A 17,663-nucleotide genomic window follows, 5' to 3' on the forward strand; every position below is an offset into this window, starting at 1 on the left:
ATACAAAGTTAGTCCATTCAAAAGTCTGACGGCAGCAGACAAAAAGCCGTTCTTAAGTCGGGTGGTACATGACCTCAGACTTTTGTATCTTTTCCCCAACGGAGGAAGGTGGAAGAGAATACTTCCAGGGTTTGTAGGGTCCTTAATTATGCTGGCTGCTTCGCCGAGGCAGTGGAAAGTGTAGACAGTGTCAATGGGTGGGAGGTTGGTTTGCATGATGGACTGGGTTTCAGTTGCAATGGAGGGCTGCACATGCAGATAACTTATAGCTGATTCCAGAAATCGATCTTAAAAGCAATTTAAGGATTTTGTAACACCAGCAACTTCTTTAACAAAGTCCTGGTTAGATCATAATAGTAATGCTGTGCGCATTTCTGGGCACCACACCTTCAGGAGGCTTTGGATGGAGTCCAGTGTAAACAAAATGATACCTGGACTCCAAAGGTTAAATTTTAAGGAGAGTTTACATAAACCAGGGTGGTACTTGCTGGAATTAAGGTTAAGGATAATTTGATCAAAGTTTTCAAGGTATTAAGGAAAACAGATAGGTTACTTTGACTGGTTGAGAGGTGTCTCAGACAAGGGCAGCACAGTAGCAAAGTGGTTAGCACTGCTGCTTCACATCACCAGGGACGCAGGTTCGGCTCCCGGCTTGGTCCACAGTGTGTGCGGAGCTTGCACTTCTCTCCGTGACTGCGTGGGTTTCCTCTGGGTGCTCCAACCTCCTCCCACATTCTAAAAGACACGCTGGTTAGGTGCATTAATCTGAACAGGCGCTGGACTGTGGCAACGAGGGAACCTTCACAGTAACTTATTGTAGTGTTAATGTAAGCCTTATTTGTGACTAATAAATATACTTTCAAGGGGGCATTTTCTAATTACTGAAGCTGGACTGTTTCGAAGTGAAATGAAGAAATAGTCTGACACACCAAAGGGAGATGTTGAGACTGCCTCTTGCAAACCGCAATGCATTCAAGATGAATTGTTATGTTTGATTCTGAGGTTGATATGAGGAGATGGTCATTCAGTACTTACATCACAGGAATAGTAATCCAGAGGCCCAGGCTAATAACCTGGGGACATGGGTTCAAATCCCACCATAGCAGCTGGTGGAATTTAAATTCAATTACTACATTTGGAATTGAAAGTTAGTCTCAGTAAAGCTGACCATGAAACCATTGCTGATTGTAAAAACTCATCTCATTCACGAGTGCCTTTTAGGGAAAGAAATCTGCTTTCCTTACCTGGTCTGGCCTACATGTGACTCCAGACCCACAGCAAAGTAGTTGACTCTTAACTGCCCTCTGAAAGCAGTCCAAGGGCAATTACGGACAGGCAACAAACACTAACCTTGCTAGAAATGCCCACATCACGTGAAAGAATAAAAAAGGATTTTGATGTTGTGGCCATTTCTGAGACATGGATAGAGCAGGGTCAGGAATGGATGTTGCAGGTTCCGGGGTACAAATGCTTTAGTCGGAGTAGAGAAGAAGGTAGAGGGGGGGTGGGGTAGCATTGCTAGTCAAGGACTGTATCACAGTGTCGGAGAGAAAGTTTGATGAGGACTTGTCAGTTGAGGTAGTATGGGCGGAGATTAGAAATAGGAGAGGAGAGGTCACCCTGTTGGGAGTCTTTTATAGACCTCCTAAAAGTTCTAGAGAGGTTGAGGAAAGGATTGCGGAGACAATCCTGGTTAGGAGTGAAAGTAATAGGGTAATTGTTATGGGGGACTTTAACTTTACGAATATTGATTGGAGTTGCTATAGTTCTAGCTCGCTAGAGGGGTCAGTGTTTGTACAAAGCGTGCAGGAAGGTTTTTTGTCTCAGTATGTAGACAGGCCAACTAGAGGTGAGGCTATATTGGATTTGGTGCTGGGAAATGAGCCAGACCAGGTGCTAGACTTGGAAGTTGGTGTGCATTTTGGTGATAGTGACCACAATTCGGTTACGTTCACCTTAGTGATGGGAAGAGATAGGCATGAACCTCGGGTCAGCAATTTTAGCTGGGGTAAGGGCAATTATGAGGCTATCAGGAGTGAATTAGGAAGCATGGATTGGATTAGGGGATTACAGGGACTGGGAACGTCTGAAATGTGGAGTTTTTTCAAGGAGCAGCTACTGCGAGTCCTTGATAGGTATGTCCCTGTCAGGCATGGTGGATTTGGTAGATCTAGGGAACCGTGGTGCACTAAAAGAGTTGAGTCGATGGTTAAAAAGAAAAAGGAGGCTTATGTTCGGATGAGATTGGAGGGCTCAGATAGTGCACTAGAAAGCTTTAGATTGGCTAGGAGGGAGTTGAAGAGTGAGTTGAGAAGGGCTAAAAGAGGACATGAGAAGACTTTGGCTGATAGGATTAAGGAGAATCCTAAGGCGTTCTATAGGTATGTCAAGAACAGAAGGTTGGTCAGGGCAAGATTAGGGCCAGTTACAGACAGCAGGGGGAAGTTGTGTGTGGAACCGGAGGAGATTGGAGAAGTATTGAACCAATATTTCTCTTCAGTGTTCACGCAGGGGGACATGAATATAGCTGAGGAGGACATTGGGTTGCAGGGGTGTAAAATAGACAGTATTACGGTTGATAAAGGGGATGTGCTGGAAATTCTTGAGGGGCTGAAAATAGATAAGTCCCCTGGTCCGGATGGGATCTACCCTAGGATTCTCTGGGAGGCTAGAGAGGTGATTGCAGAGCCTCTGGCTCAGATCTTCAGGTCGTCATTGGTCTCTGGTGTAGTCCCGGAGGATTGGAGGATAGCGAATGTTGTCCCATTGTTTAAGAAGGGGAACAGAGACTTTGCCGGGAATTATAGACCGGTGAGTCTTACTTCTGTTGTGGGCAAGGTTTTAGAAAAAATTATTAGGGATAGGATTTATAGTTATTTGGAGTGTAATGAATTGATTAGAAATAGTCAGCATGGTTTTTGTAGCGGGTAGGTCGTGCCTTACTAACCTTATTGAGTTTTTTGAGAAGGTGACCAAAGAGGTGGATGGGGGCAAGGCAGTTGACGTGGTATACATGGATTTTAGTAAGGCGTTCGATAAGGTTCACCATGGTAGGCTTCTGCAGAAAATGCAGATGTATGGGATTGTGGGTAATCTAGGAAGTTGGATCAGGAATTGGCTATCAGATAGGAGACAGAGGGTGGTGGTGGATGGTAAATATTCATCATGGAGTACAGTTACGAGTGGTGTGCCTCAGGGATCTGTTTTGGGGCCACTGTTGTTTGTAATTTTTATTAATGATCTGGATGAGGGTATAGTTGGGTGGATTAGTAAATTTGCTGATGACACCAAAATTGGAGGTGTGGTAGATTGTGAGGAAGGGTGTCATAGTCTGCAGGGAGACTTAGATAGGTTGCAGAGCTGGGCCGAGAGGTGGCGGATGGAATTTAATGCGGAGAAGTGTGAGGTAATTCACTTTGGTAGGAGCAACAGATGTGTCGAGTATAGGGCTAACGGGAGGACTTTGAATAGTGTGGATGAACAGAGGGATCTAGGTGTGTGTGTACATAGATCCCTGAAAGTTGGGAATCAAGTAGATAAGGTTGTTAAGAAGGCGTACGGTGTCTTGGCGTTTATTGGTAGGGGGATTGAATTTAGGAGTCGCAGTGTAATGTTGCAACTGTACACTACTCTAGTGCGGCCGCACTTGGAGTACTGTGTGCAGTTCTGGTCCCCGCATTATAAGAAGGATGTGGAGGCGTTGGAGAGGGTGCAGAGGAGGTTTACTAGGATGTTGCCTGGTATGGTGGGGAGGTCCTATGAGGAGAGACTGAGGGATTTAGGGTTGTTTTCGTTGGAAAGAAGGCGGCTAAGAGGGGATCTTATTGAAACATATAAGATGATTAGAGGTTTAGATAGGGTGGATAGTGATAGCCTTTTTCCTCGGATGGAGAAAGCTAGCACGAGGGGGCATGGCTTTAAATTAAGGGGGGGTAGCTACAGGACGGATGTCAGGGGTAGGTTCTTTACCCAGCGGGTGGTGAGGGATTGCAATGCCCTGCCTGCTGCGGTTGTAAATGCGTCTAGTTTGGGGGCGTTTAAGAGATCTCTGGATAGGTTTATGGACGAAAAGGGATTGGTATAGGCTAGTGGGTCATTGTTTTTGTAACTGGTCGGCGCAACATCGTGGGCCGAAGGGCCTGTTCTGCGCTGTAATGTTCTATGTTCTATGTTCTAAGGATATTAAGCGTTATGGGGCAAAGGTGTATTAATGAAGTTATGTCGTAGATCACTCATGATCTAAATGAAGGAGAGAACAGGTTTGACTTGTTAAATGGCCTCCTCTTGTCCCCAGGTTCCACGCAGATAAGACAAATAGGCCAAGGATAATTTTTTGGGGAACACCAAAGGTCACAACGTGGGAGCAGAAAGAGGAGTCATTGTAGGTGAAGACTTTTAACTTGTACAAAAATCAGAACTTTTAGTAATCCCACGACCAGGAGTCAGAATCACACAATCACAGAACTGATTCTGGGGCCATAGGCAGACAAGTAACTAATATAATGCAAGGAGACCATCAACAATCTTTTTCCTGTACAATTGATGGTGAATTCATCCCCAAATTATTTTCTCATTAATTCACAGGTAATTATCTAACTTTGATCCCCTCTTTCTGCAGTTACCTTCATCATAATAATAATAAAGCATAAACCGGAGCAAAAAAATATATGCCACTCGTACCAATGTCTGTGCCCATGAGATCCCAATCTTTGCCAGGTCATCAGGAGATGGGGAAAGTGGGCAATGAGAAACTTATGTTCCTCACCATGGAGGGAATGCTGGACTGTGAATCCAATCATACAATTCCTGCAGACATAGCAGTTCTTGCAGAAATGGCTTTGGGTGCCAGCGAATCTGTCCATTCACAGTCCCAAAAATCAGATTATCACAGAATCCTACTGCGCAGAAAGAGGCCATTCAGCCCATCGAGTCTGCACCAACCACAATCCACCCAGTCCCAATCTCCACAGCCCATGCTAGCCCCACTGACACTAAGGAGCAATTTAGCATGGCCAATCCATCTGAACTGCACATTTTTGGACTGTCGGAGGAAATTGGAGCACCCAGGGAAAACCCATGCAGACACAGGGAGAAATTGCAAACTCCACACAGACAGGGACCCAAACCAGGAATCAAACACAGATCCCTGGCGCTGAGAGTCAGCAATGCTAACCACTGCGTCACTGTGCCGCCCTTATATCAGCAGTGAGTTCATTCAACGGTGGGAAGCTTATCCCAGTCTGCTCCTGTAAATTTACTGGAAAGCGGTTGCAAAGCAGCAAAGACAGATTTGCTTCTTAACTAGTGAGAATGAGACCGTGGTCAAGTGAAATAGTTAAAAGGGTTGTGATTAGGAAGAAGTGAATGGCAATTTAAGAAAGTATGTAAAACGTATCAGTATGTTTTACATTTATGTAAAACGGGGGAATGTTTCAAACAAAAATAAAGCTTGTGCATTTCACCAAATGTGAGGTGGACTGATCACTTTCCAAGAAAAATGCTAGCAAAGTAACAATTCAACCAATTCACACCACAGCTACTGAGAGATGAAGTGGTGTGTGTGTGTGTGTGTGTGTGTGTGTGTGTGGGGGGGGGGGGGGGGGGCGGTGGCTCACATGGAACACATTAACCAGCTGGGATGAATGGCCTGTTCCTGTGCTGTGAATATTATGCAACGACAGGAAAAACTTGCAAGGTGGTTTTCAGAATTGTAGTTCAGATTGATATATTTTAAACATATGAACTATTTGGTCTTTGAAGATGACTTTGTTTGTACACAGTCCCATCATTAACATTGCTTACCATAACTCTGACTGATAGGAGGAGGTGCATTACTGGTAGAACCACTGATCTGCATGGCTGCCATCTGATTTGGTAAATGCTGAGCATTACTGGGCGGGGGTGCATATTGTTGGTATGCTATCGGCTGACCACCAGGCATGTACGATTGAGACACTGGAAACCTGTAAAAGCATTTTAAAAGTTCAGATTCCTGGAAACACAAGTTATTTCAATACAGTTAATGGAAAGTTTATACCCTGGCTTAGCAATTAAGCCAGCAGAGTCAATAACATCCTGAGCAATTACTCTGAACCCAGGCTTTTCTAAACTTTCTCCTTACATCTGCATTTGCAAAGTTCTTGGACTCTTGGGAAGGTTGCATTTGCATCATCACGCTTGGGTTGATGTAGAGTGAGCAGTTCTGAAATGCACAGCAGCAATAATAATGGAAGCAGAATCCGCATCAACATTTAAGAATCAATTTGGCAGGTGGCAGAAAGGAAAGGTAAGAATAGGAGAGGAGGCAACACTAAGACTATTGCACACATGGAAATAAGCAAAACAGACTGGTTGGGCTGAACTTTTTTCAGTGCTACATTTTTATGAATTGTTGATCATGATCTTAATTTTAAAATCCTTGTGGAGAGTTCAGTCTTTACCCATGCAGTTTTTACTGGTTCTTCCCCAGTAAGTAATGGATAAATAATACATTCATGAGCAGAGGATGCTGGAAACGCTGAGTTTTTCCTAATCCTCTGTTCTTGTTTTAGATTCCAGCATCCATAGTATTTTGCTTATTTTAGCAAATACATTTATTTGGTCATCTCAGTTAACAAATAACACAGTCTAAAACTTTCTATGCCATCATTGCACATTTTAAAACAAGCAACATTTATATTCAACTTAAATAGAATTTTTGAAACCCAGTCTGTTGTGCCCTGCTGATCCTCAAAAGACACATGTAGAGTGCATGCTTTATAGTTACAGGCCCATAGTTCACTCAGGGCTCAGTGTTCAAGTTCACGTTCAGGTCCTCTGAACTCCAAAGGTTCTGGTCCAGTTGCTTTAAGTACAAATTGTTTATGAACCTTTGCATCTGGTCGGTCATTGCAGGGCCATTCTGGATGTCCCCCTGGCCGTACTGGTTATAGGCTGTTGATTGTGCAGCTGTTGAGGGAGGTAATGAGGTTGGGGGTGCTCCTGGTGTCGGCCTTAATGGACCTGCAAAATACAAAACAGGCTCGATAGGATTTTAAATCTGCATAAAATGAGGAACACAATTAATCCTGGAGTGAACGTTGTGATGCCATTAGAACAACACAGAAATTAAAATTCTGTATTACGTGGAAGTAAAGCTAGAATCTTTGTTCCAACTAGCAAACTCTGAAAGAATTCTCAATTCAGATCAGGCAAGTCCGTGTGAAATAGACAAACTATAAAAGTAATAGTTTTGATATAAACACACAATCATCACATTTTAACGTAAAAAGGTGACAGTCATGATGCCGAAATCATTTTGTAGATTGCTGCTGATTCATTGAAATTTGACGGGGATTTCTCAACAGGGTTTGCAGTGCATGACTATTCAAGACTAACAGTGATACAGTGTGGAGGAAACAGCTTCATCTGTAATGTTCACTGTGTCCAGTTCCGAAGCACACTGGAAGAATTAGAAAGCTGTAGCTTATCTGCTTTGACAAAGCATAACATAATTCATCATTCCCTCAACTGCTCTGGGATAAAGCTATCAGAGAGATCACCTTGCTCCCATCTGTGCTGGGTTTGCTGGAGAAGCTGCTATCTCTGGCCTAGCAAAATCAGGCAGACGCGTATGGACAGAGGGAAAAGGTAGCTGCGATTTCAGCTTGTGACTCTCCACAGCAGCTCAGAACAGACTTGGACAAGATTGCCTTACCCTCCACACTCAACATCAGCCAAATATTTGCGGTGAAATTAGCATTTATTTTGCATCAGTATTTGAAGTCTCAAACCCACTTTCCCATGACATCATTCTCATGCTCTACCCACTCCATTCATCCCTCTCAAATGATCCACACTCCATCCCCTATTCCACATCTCTTTTGCTAGTCCCGTCATTCCCTCAAGGCCCCCTCTCACTCCCTCGCCAGCCACTTCCCTCCCCAGCCACCTTCATTCCTCCCTCACTTACTGGCTTCCCTCTTGCTCTCTCCCGGGTCCCTTTGCCTTTCCTCTCTCCCTCGCAGGCCATCTCTCTCCTTCTCTCCCTTGCAGGCCACCTCATTCGTGCCATTGCCCCACCAGAAGATGCAGACACCAGAACTGCATTATCCATAATGATAATACAAGGTTTAGTTAATTGCTTTTGCAAAGTATAGAGAAAAGGCTGAAGCTCCTGATATCACTGGAATCTGCAAACTTCATCACTTCCAAGAGACATCACCTTGGGATAAATCCTAAATCTGAAGCAACTTACAGGCCTGGTTCCCTTGAGCGGCCTTTCAAAGGGTGCTGACAGGAAGGGGGAAGCAGATGACTCATCCAGCAGAGAGTTTTGGCAGCAAGAGAGTTGGCCGGTGAAAGGTCAGGTTACTGAAACCACCGCCCCCCCCCCTTCACCCATGATTCTATTCTTCCTGATGGTCTATCTTGTGTCCTGTTGGTTTCCCGACTGCCTTATTTCTGGTTAGTTCTTGGAATACGAAGATTTCTTTTCTGAAGCCTGTTTCAATCATGTGATTGGCACGGCGGCAATGTCAGCACTGCTGATTCAGTGCTAGGGACCTGGGTTTAATTCCAGCTTTGGGTGCTGTGTGGAATTTGCATGTTCTCCCTGTGTCTGCATGGGTTTCCTTAGGGTAGTCCAGGTTCCTCCCACACTCCAACAATGTGCAGGTTAGGTTGACTGCTAATAGTAAATTGCCCCTTAGTGTCCCAACTTATACAGGTTAGGGGGATTAGTGTGGTAAAGACTTTGGACCTTGGGGATAGGGCCTGAATAAGAGTTGGTGTAGACTTGAATGACCTCCTCCTGCACTTTAGGGAATCTACGATTCTAGATGAGGTTCGGAACACTGACAGACTGCTGCCCAGGTTTTGTGTTGGATGGGAAGAACAGTTGGCGTACTGCTGACGTATTAGCGAAGCATAGAAACTAAAATCCAATTAAGATCACAAGTTTTTATTCTCCATAGAGACACATAGTACAAAATGAAAAATTAATGACTGTGCAGAAAGATTAAAAACCTTTGCTAACCCTGACTGAAATGTTAAAACAGTGAAATGCCCAGCAACAGTAAACATAACAAAAGCAAAATTAGAAGTTTGTTCTCCAAAAGGGCTGAATTTAAAATTCACAAAGTTCTCTCACCAAAGGAGACAATTTGTCTTGACTACAGAAAATTTTGTACTGAAGCTCTGATCAGCAGCAGTGAAACTTTCCTTCAGAAGTGGTGACTGGTTAAAAATTTAAGCACTGTGACTGAAACACAGCGGAAGCTTCATACATAACTTCATACAAGAGTGGGAGATGCAAAAATCCTTGAAGATGCGGCTTTCCACTCACCCTGCCTGAACAAGATTCCTTTCTCAACCCAGGGCAGTAAATTCACATGAAGGAAAATAGCCCTGCAGTCAACTTGTGAAACTGAAAGCAAACTGAGATGGCGATGAAGTATAGAAATTTTTATCACAATCACCATAAATTAGGGAGAATTTCAGGAATGCTTCTTTTAGAAAGTGCTTCGCATCAGTAAATAATCAAATTATTCAAAAGCCAAATGTAAGTGACATTAGTAAATGCGCCATCTCCTGCTGAAAACAGGCCACAGAGGAATATCAAGTACTATTAAACACACCTTCCACATGCTTTTATTCAATTTTAACCCCAAATCCTAACATGCGAACAATATTAGTAACACTCTATATATACCCCATCCCAATGCAAATCCTTACTGACAAATCAACATTGGCAATGCTCTCTCTGCTTGATGCAACAGAGCCACAGTGGGAAGATATTTAATTCCAAGCTGAAGGTGGTATGGAGTTAAGTGAACGAGTCAAAGTCTGGTGTTTGATGGATAATTACTAATTGCACAAAAATAAGGTTTTTGAAATGAAGAGGCATATAATAAACATCAGTGATAAAGCAGAAAACAGAGAAATGAAGGACCACGTAGCAGAATAAGAGAGGAATATGGCAATAAATAGATAAATGATGCAGATCGGAAATAGGACAGTTAGTGATGGGGGCACTCTCACAGAGCAAAGGATGACTGAAATGCTGAAGTATTTCACTTCAAATTGGTGAGAGTTTCATGAAAATGGGGGTACCCAAGGCGCCTGGAACAGTACACCACGAAACCCAAGTATGAAGTTAATTCAACTGTACATAGCTAAGTCCCCAGGCTCAGTTGTTTACCTCCCATGAGAACAAGGGAGGATGGGAGGAGGCAACTAGCACAAACATGACTATCGGAGATCTTCAAAAGTGGGAGCGTGCTGCCCAATTGCAGTTTGAGACATGCTACATATCTCACAAATTAAGCAGGAGGAGATGTGGGAAAACGTTATAAACTATCTACTCTTCCCTCAGGAATGGATAAACCACAGAGTTCAAAACTGGTGGGATGTAAAGGAAGATTCATCCCAGAGAATCGCGTTGATACCATTCTTGTTTTGGAAATGGGCACGCGGGGAAAGGTATTTAAGTTTGCCAATACTAAGGTTGGGGAAAAGAGAGAGATTGCTGGAGGACAGACAGGCTGGCAAGTTACACAATGCAATTCAACACAGAAAAACAAAAAACAGATTTTGGGAAAAATGGGGAAGAAAGTGTCTTGCAAATGGCATGATTTTGTGTGATCTTGCAAATTTATCGAGTACAGGTACAAAGATACTTAATGGGAAGTGCAGATTGAAAAGGCAGTTAAAATAAAACAGCAAAGATGATTCTGGGTTCTGTGCAAAGGAACAGGAAGACAATGAGGATGAATTTGCACCAGTTATTGGTTAGGTCAGAGCTGGAGACCAAGTTCTACAAAGCTCTTTTATTGGAAGATATGAGAGCCATGGAAAGTAAACAAAGAATCACTGAAATTGTGTTGAGAATGCAAGATTACAGTTCTGAAGATTTTAAAAATTGAGGATTTTTTTCCCCCTAATGGTAAAGCACGCGGTTAAAGTGGGACAGGTCTTGCTTGATCATCTGAAGATAGATAATGAGGGTAAACAGATTTAAACAGTCTTCTGGCTGTGCTACTGTACCCAGAGGCAGGTAAACATCTCGGAAAATGGACTAGGAAAAGAACGAGGGAGAGGGAAGGTCCGGGGAGGGGGGTCAAAAACTTCTGCTTTAAGGTAAAAAACCAACAGAGGCTGTCTCCAACATGTGCTGAAAATTGCAAATTCTTAACTTCTCCTCTCTGCTCTCCCCATCAACAAACTGATAACTTCCACTTCCAGGGGAAATCCCTGACAACAAATATTCAACAAGGGAGAAATGTTTAAATACCTTGTGTGTGGATTGTGGCAATGATTATTCCACAACTGCATGTGCAGAAGGAACACAGTCCCAAAGACACAAACACTAGGTAATATAACTCTTATGATATAATTCCCTATTTACACCCATCCTTCTACACTTGCAGATGGAATGTTAGGGGAAGTTGGTGGAATTGTAGTGAAGCCTCTGGACTAATCCGTTGGTCCAGAGACTCATATCCCACTACTGTCTGGAGAGACAGTTTCAAGTCCCACCGCAATGGGAGCTGGTGGAGTTTACATTCTGAGAGTAAATCTCAGGTATGAAGCTGGTCTCAATAATGGTGACCATGAAACTATCATCTGTTGTTCACACCTGCTGAGCCTCTAACAGGAAACTGATCAGTTTTCAGATAAGGGTGTTCAGGATTATAAAACAAAACCAACTTATTGGCAGCTTTAATGAGTACATCTTTCCACATCACCGCTACTGTCTTTTGAAACTCAGCACTTGTTACCCAGAAACTTGCACAGAGATAAAAAGCAGAATTTTATGAAGTCACCATCAAGAACACAGACTTCCATATGCAACTTAGGAGAACGGTAACATCATGCAGGGGAAGGATTTTGTTTAAAACTGTGTGAGTAAGTTGGATTAGTAACCAGCAGAGTGAACCCGGATTCTGAATCTATTCCACCCTGCACTATTTCTGTTTTTTCCTAGTTGACTATAACACGAACCTTGTGGTGCAGCAGTTGGTTCGTAACCTTGGACAGGCCCATTATACGGTCCGTATTGAGAGGTTGGAACTCCTGCCGTATGCTGGTTATATGCAAACTGTTGGTACCCCTGGTAACCAGGCTGAGGTTGCCCATAAGATGCCATGTGACCCTGCTGATTCATTCTTATTTGGCCAAGTTCATCCCCAGACTGGTCTTACCTGGAATTAGAACAAAAGAAAACATTTAGAACTGGATCATAAAATTCTCGAAGTTACTCTCCGGCAAAGTCAAACGCAACTTAATCTATACAAACATGGTCCTTCGTGGGCTGTGTAGTGGTGTTTTGTACTGAGGCATTAATACATCACACCAGAACCAAAATGCAAGGTCAACTTTATGCATTTCAAAGCTGACATAGACTGAATGATCCTTCATCAGATGAGTTACCTGATGAAGGAGCAGTGCTCCGAAAGTTTGAGATACCAAATAAACCTGTTGGACTTTAACCTCAGACTGGAAGGCACAGAGACAGGTGTTAACTTACATACAACAGGCAATACAAACATTACAGGTTACATAAAGGTTATTGTAATGGCAGCACATACAGCACCTCACTTCAGATGACAGATCTGAGACTTGAAACATTAACTCTGCTCTCTCTCTCCACAAATACTCACAGAATCCCTATAGTGCATAAGGAGGCCATTCAGCCCATCAAGGCTGTACCAACAACAATCCCATCCAGGCCCTATCCCCATAACCCACATATTTACCCTGATAGTTCCCCTGACACTAAAGGTCTATTTTACGTGGCCAATCCACTTAACCTGCACACCTTTGGACTATGGGAGGAAACTGGAGGACTCGGAGGAAACCCACACGGACACCGGAAGAATGTGCAAACTCCACAGGGACAGTCACCCAAGGCAGGAAGTGAACCCAGGTGCCTGGCACTGTGAGGCAGCAGTGTTAACTACTGTACCACACTGCCAGTTGACATGTAATTCTGGCATTTTCTGTTTTCATTTCAGATTTTCAGCATCCAGCAGTATTGTGTATTGGTGGCCAAGTTTAAACATCCAGTTACCAAAGCATTTGCCAGCTATTCAACTGGATAATTCCTACATCTTTGCAGACACAGAGGAGGTGATCAAAAGCATGCCAAAATCTGCCAATGGAAACTGAGTGAGAAACATTCAGAGACTGGCGGGTTGTAGAGCAATTGGTGTGAGGTTTTAAAAGCAACTTCTCTGGAACTGGGTTTAACTGTTCAAATGAAAATTATACAAAGAAAACAAACGATTTTTTAAATCGCTTTCTGGAAATGTGTTTGGACAATGTGAATATAGCTGGACAGTATAAAATAGTCTTTGCTGTAGCAAAAGGGTTTTTTAATAAAGAATCTGTTGCTGCTATGCACCATTTTCCAGTTAACGCAGCGAGCAAATTTTCAAGCCTGTGTTATATTGGAGAATACAGCCATTAGCAGGCTCAGGGGACAGGTATGTAATTTCTAAACTTCTCCTGCTCAGTCTCCAAAGTGCTTCAGATAAACAACGTTCGTGTACCATAAAAACAAATAGCCTCCACAAAACACTTCAGCTGCAGTTATACTGCCATGTATCTGAAACAAGGCATATCCCAGCTCAAAATACAGCAAGGTTCCATGATATAATGCAGCCTGACATCTCGCAGGCTGGCAAAGCAATGATTGAAGAGCTCAGCACAAATATCCTTCAAATTATTCACACTACTCTAACTTTGATTTGATTCATTATTGTCACATGGATTGGAGATAGTGGAAAGTATTGTTTCTTGTACACTACACAGACAAAAACACACTTCATACAGTAAATAGGACAGAAGGTGCAGAATGTAGCATTACAATCACAGATAGGGTGTAGAGAAAGATCAGCTTAATAATATGCTAAGTCCATTCAGAGGTCTGATGGCAGCAGGAGAGAAGTTGTCCTTTAATCGGTCGGTACTGCTATTAATAATTTTACAAAAGAACAAGCACCGGTACAGCATGGTGGCACAGTGGTTAGCACTGCTGCCTCACAGCACCAGGGACCTGAGTTTGATTCCCAGTTTGGGTCAGTGTCATGGCAGAGTCTGCATGTTCTCCCCATCTCTGCATGGGCTTCCTCCACGTGCTCCAGTTTCCTTCCACAGTCCAAAAGGCATGCTGGTTGGGTGCACTGGTCATGCTAAATTCTCCCTCAATGTACCTGAACAGGCACTGGAATGTGGCAACAAGGGAATTTTCACAGTAACTTGCAGTGTTAACGTAAGCCTAGTTGTAACCTGAACAAAAATATGGACCAACTTTGAAAAAGTTTTCAAGTTTCCACTTTCATACAATGAAAGTGTTTGTATGGGCTCAGGGGAGACACACCTGCAGTGAGACAGTCACACACTAGTCTCGACACCCTTGCTGTATGGCACTCAAGCATTGGGGGGGAAGTATATAAGCAATTAAGTCACTTTTTACTTCCAACCCTGTACCACTTTCCAATGATGTGAAAGATGACCTTGCAAGGGCCTCGGCTATCCATACTTCAACAAAGACAGTCACAAAGTGTCTCCAATATTCTAAACTGGTTTTGAACAAAGAAGGATTCCGAATTTGGGAGTTGAATTAAATGCTGTGATAAGTTTGCAATTACAACGAAGTGAAATTGCCTCATGTCAAAGCACTGCTCTATATCTGAGCCCACCCATTCATTTGGAGGTGAAAGCTATATTCACAGTTCAGCATACTCTCTGCAAATAGCAAAAGATCCCAAAACAGACAATGTTGCACAGCAATGTCACTACTCAGCTTGTGAAGTGACTAAAATCTCCACATTCTGCGTGAATCTTCCATGGGAGACATGATGATAAAACAATTTAAAATCAATTTCCAAGTCGAATGTCACAAAGCTAATCTGGTTTAAAGAAACTACTTTATCAATAATGTTCAGAGTGCAAAAGCAATCTTAGACCTTTGGCCTTACTGCAACACATGTTGAAGTATTTACCCAGCTGAAACTAACCATGCCACATCAACAGGAACACAAAAGCCAAACTGGTGGTATAATTAAAGATGTTGAAATGTTTGAGATTAGTTGATAATCACTTTTTGATCACTAAATTACAAGCTTCGGGACAACCCTTGCCCAGTGGAGTGGCAAAATGAGAAATAACCTGACATTCACTTTGGCAGCAAATTTAGTCATTAGTTTTGGAATGCCAGACTTTATTCCCATCATACTTGCTAAACTGGGGTATTTTTAATGGATTTGTCGCCCACGTGTTGAATCCCAACAACATACCTGTACAGAAGCAATAAAGGCGAGAGCAGGCAGCGAGTCAATCAGATAAATCAACCCTCAGGTTCTGAGAATATACACACATCATTTAGGCTGATTAGGAACTTAGAACTGTTTGAATTACTGACACAGAACTCTCTGCTAATCAAACGTTACAAGATACCAAAACAAAGTACCGTGGTAGCTGATCTGATCTAACCTCACAAAGCCAAATATAAAGAAAAACATCAAACCATTTAAAGGTGCCTAGCTGATGCTCTGTCTGTGGATTTATAGTTTGGTTTCTACCTGCCAGCTCAACTGTTTACACATTGCTTTATGAATTTTACCAAGATGTCTCGAGTCCCAAGTTTCAGACAAACCAAAATGAACTGCATTCCTGCACTGATATGGGCTTTTGTTAAAAAAGACAGAAACTGTTCATGTTCTCTGAAGCATATGTAAATTTTTTGTGACCACAAAAGACCCACCATTTGGGTTTATCAATTTCATTGCAACAAATTCTAAAGATTCATCACAAGTCATAAAGTGCCTGATGTCAATTAATAAAATGATACTTTGGAGCTATTGAATTTCATGAACCTATCAAAAACACACATATCCACAGTCCAGTCTCAGGTACAAATGCTGAGGATATGTAATTCCAGGTTCCACAAATATTAAATTAAGTGATTTTACTTAAAGAGAAACTGATTTTAACACAACAAATACTTGTTGCAGGCATGCACCCTTGATATGGTTCCCTATCTAAATAACACATTAAAATATCGAAGGAGCAAGAACAAACTATTTTCACATTTTGCAGCTTCTGATTTAGAAAAACATTCCACATTAATACTCGACAAGGTTTATACTCACTGACTGCAGTCATTGTATGAACAGGTGAGACAGGGTAGATTCAGAAAGAATGTTTCCAATGGCGGAGGAATCCACAACGAGGGGTCATTGTTTGAGGATAAGGGATAAACCTTTTAGAACTTGAGGAGAAATTTCTTCACCCAAGGGGTGGTTAATGTGTGGAATTCACTACCACAGAAAGTAGTTGAGGTCAAAACACTGTCTGGTTTCAAGAAGAAATTAGATATAGCTCTTGGGGCGAAAGAGATCAAGGGATATAGGAGGAAGTGGAAATAGGAGGATATTGAATTTGATGATCAGCAATGATCAAAATGAATAGCGGAGCAGGCTCGAAGGGCTAAATGACTTACTCCTGCTTCTAGTTTGTATGTTTCAATGTGTAGCGACTCGGAGCTAGATTTTAAGTTCATACATTCACAAACATGCTCACTGTAATGTCAGAAGATAATGGCTCATGAACTGGAGAGCATTACTCACATACAACACCATCTCTCAGCCATCACTGATTCAGTGGCACAGGTAGACCTAGTTGAACAAGTTTCCCAGGTAAACCTAAACCTGCCCAGTGTGAAGTTTAGCAACTTACACTTGAAGTAGTTCATAGAATCATAGAAACCCTACAGTACAGAAAGAGGCCATTCGGCCCATCGAGTCTGCACCGAACACAATCCCACCTAGGCTCTATCCCCATATCCCTACATATTTTATCCACTAATCCCTCTAACCTTCAAATTCCAGGGCTCTAAGGAGCAATTTTTAGCATGGCCAATCAACCTAACCTGCACATCTTTGGACTGTGGGAAGAAACCGGAGCACCTGAAGGAAACCCATGCAGACACGAGGGAAATGTGCAAACTCCACACAGACAGAGAGCCAGGCTGGGAATCGAATCCAGGTCCTTAGAGCTGTGAAGCAGCACTGTTAACCACTGTGCTACCGTGCTGCCCTAGTTGAAAAATAACACCAATTTTAAAAACAGCACCAACAGCCACAGTCCTGGAGCAAGTCAACAGACAAAGAACAGCAACATCACACGACAAACGCACAATTAAATGAAACAGTTCACGGCCAAGTTGTTTACACTCAATTCATTCAAAGGATTTATTTCAACCCAATCTGATGGGTGGATACCAAAATTTTAGGCAGAACTCCGGCATTACACCTCTTTCACATTCCCCTCCCTCCCCCCAACACTCGACTCTCCACTGGCTTAACAATTATTGTTAACTATTATATAACATCTTGAACATAGTGAAATTTCTCAAGGTCCAACATAGGAGCATTATCCAAACACAATTCAACACCAAGCCACACAGGGAAATTTCCAGACGACATAACCAAAATCTGGGGCAGAGACACGGGTTTTAAGGAGCATCTCAAAAAGATAGAGGTGGAGAAGTGAAACAAGTGGTTTAGGGAGGAGATTCCAGAACTTGGGACCCAAGTAGCTAAAGGCACCGCTGCCAATGGTGGTGCAATTGAAAAGGGGACGCGCAAGAGGACAGAACTGGAGGAATGCAGAGATTA

At 42.7% G+C, this 17,663-nt stretch overlaps 1 protein-coding gene across 4 annotated transcripts in view; it reads right to left on the minus strand.

Moving 5' to 3' along the window:
• The window catches only part of LOC145360367 (protein transport protein Sec24C-like), a 73,783-nt gene that overhangs the window by 47,467 nt on the left and 8,653 nt on the right, over positions 1 to 17,663 (minus strand). For all 4 annotated transcript variants that reach the window (XM_080215542.1, XM_080215541.1, XM_080215539.1 and 1 more), the window contains 3 exons: positions 11,983 to 12,182; positions 6,870 to 7,002; positions 5,803 to 5,963 (listed from right to left, as the gene is read on the minus strand). In XM_080215542.1, coding sequence (XP_080071668.1) covers positions 5,803 to 5,963; positions 6,870 to 7,002; positions 11,983 to 12,145 — 457 coding nt within the window. In that variant the 5' untranslated portion in view covers positions 12,146 to 12,182. The remainder of the gene's footprint in view (positions 1 to 5,802; positions 5,964 to 6,869; positions 7,003 to 11,982; positions 12,183 to 17,663) is intronic.

The sequence above is a fragment of the Carcharhinus amblyrhynchos genome, chromosome 31 (assembly GCF_965287045.1).
Source record: "Carcharhinus amblyrhynchos chromosome 31, sCarAmb.v2.hapA, whole genome shotgun sequence".
In the NCBI taxonomy this organism is placed as follows: Eukaryota; Metazoa; Chordata; class Chondrichthyes; order Carcharhiniformes; family Carcharhinidae; genus Carcharhinus; species Carcharhinus amblyrhynchos.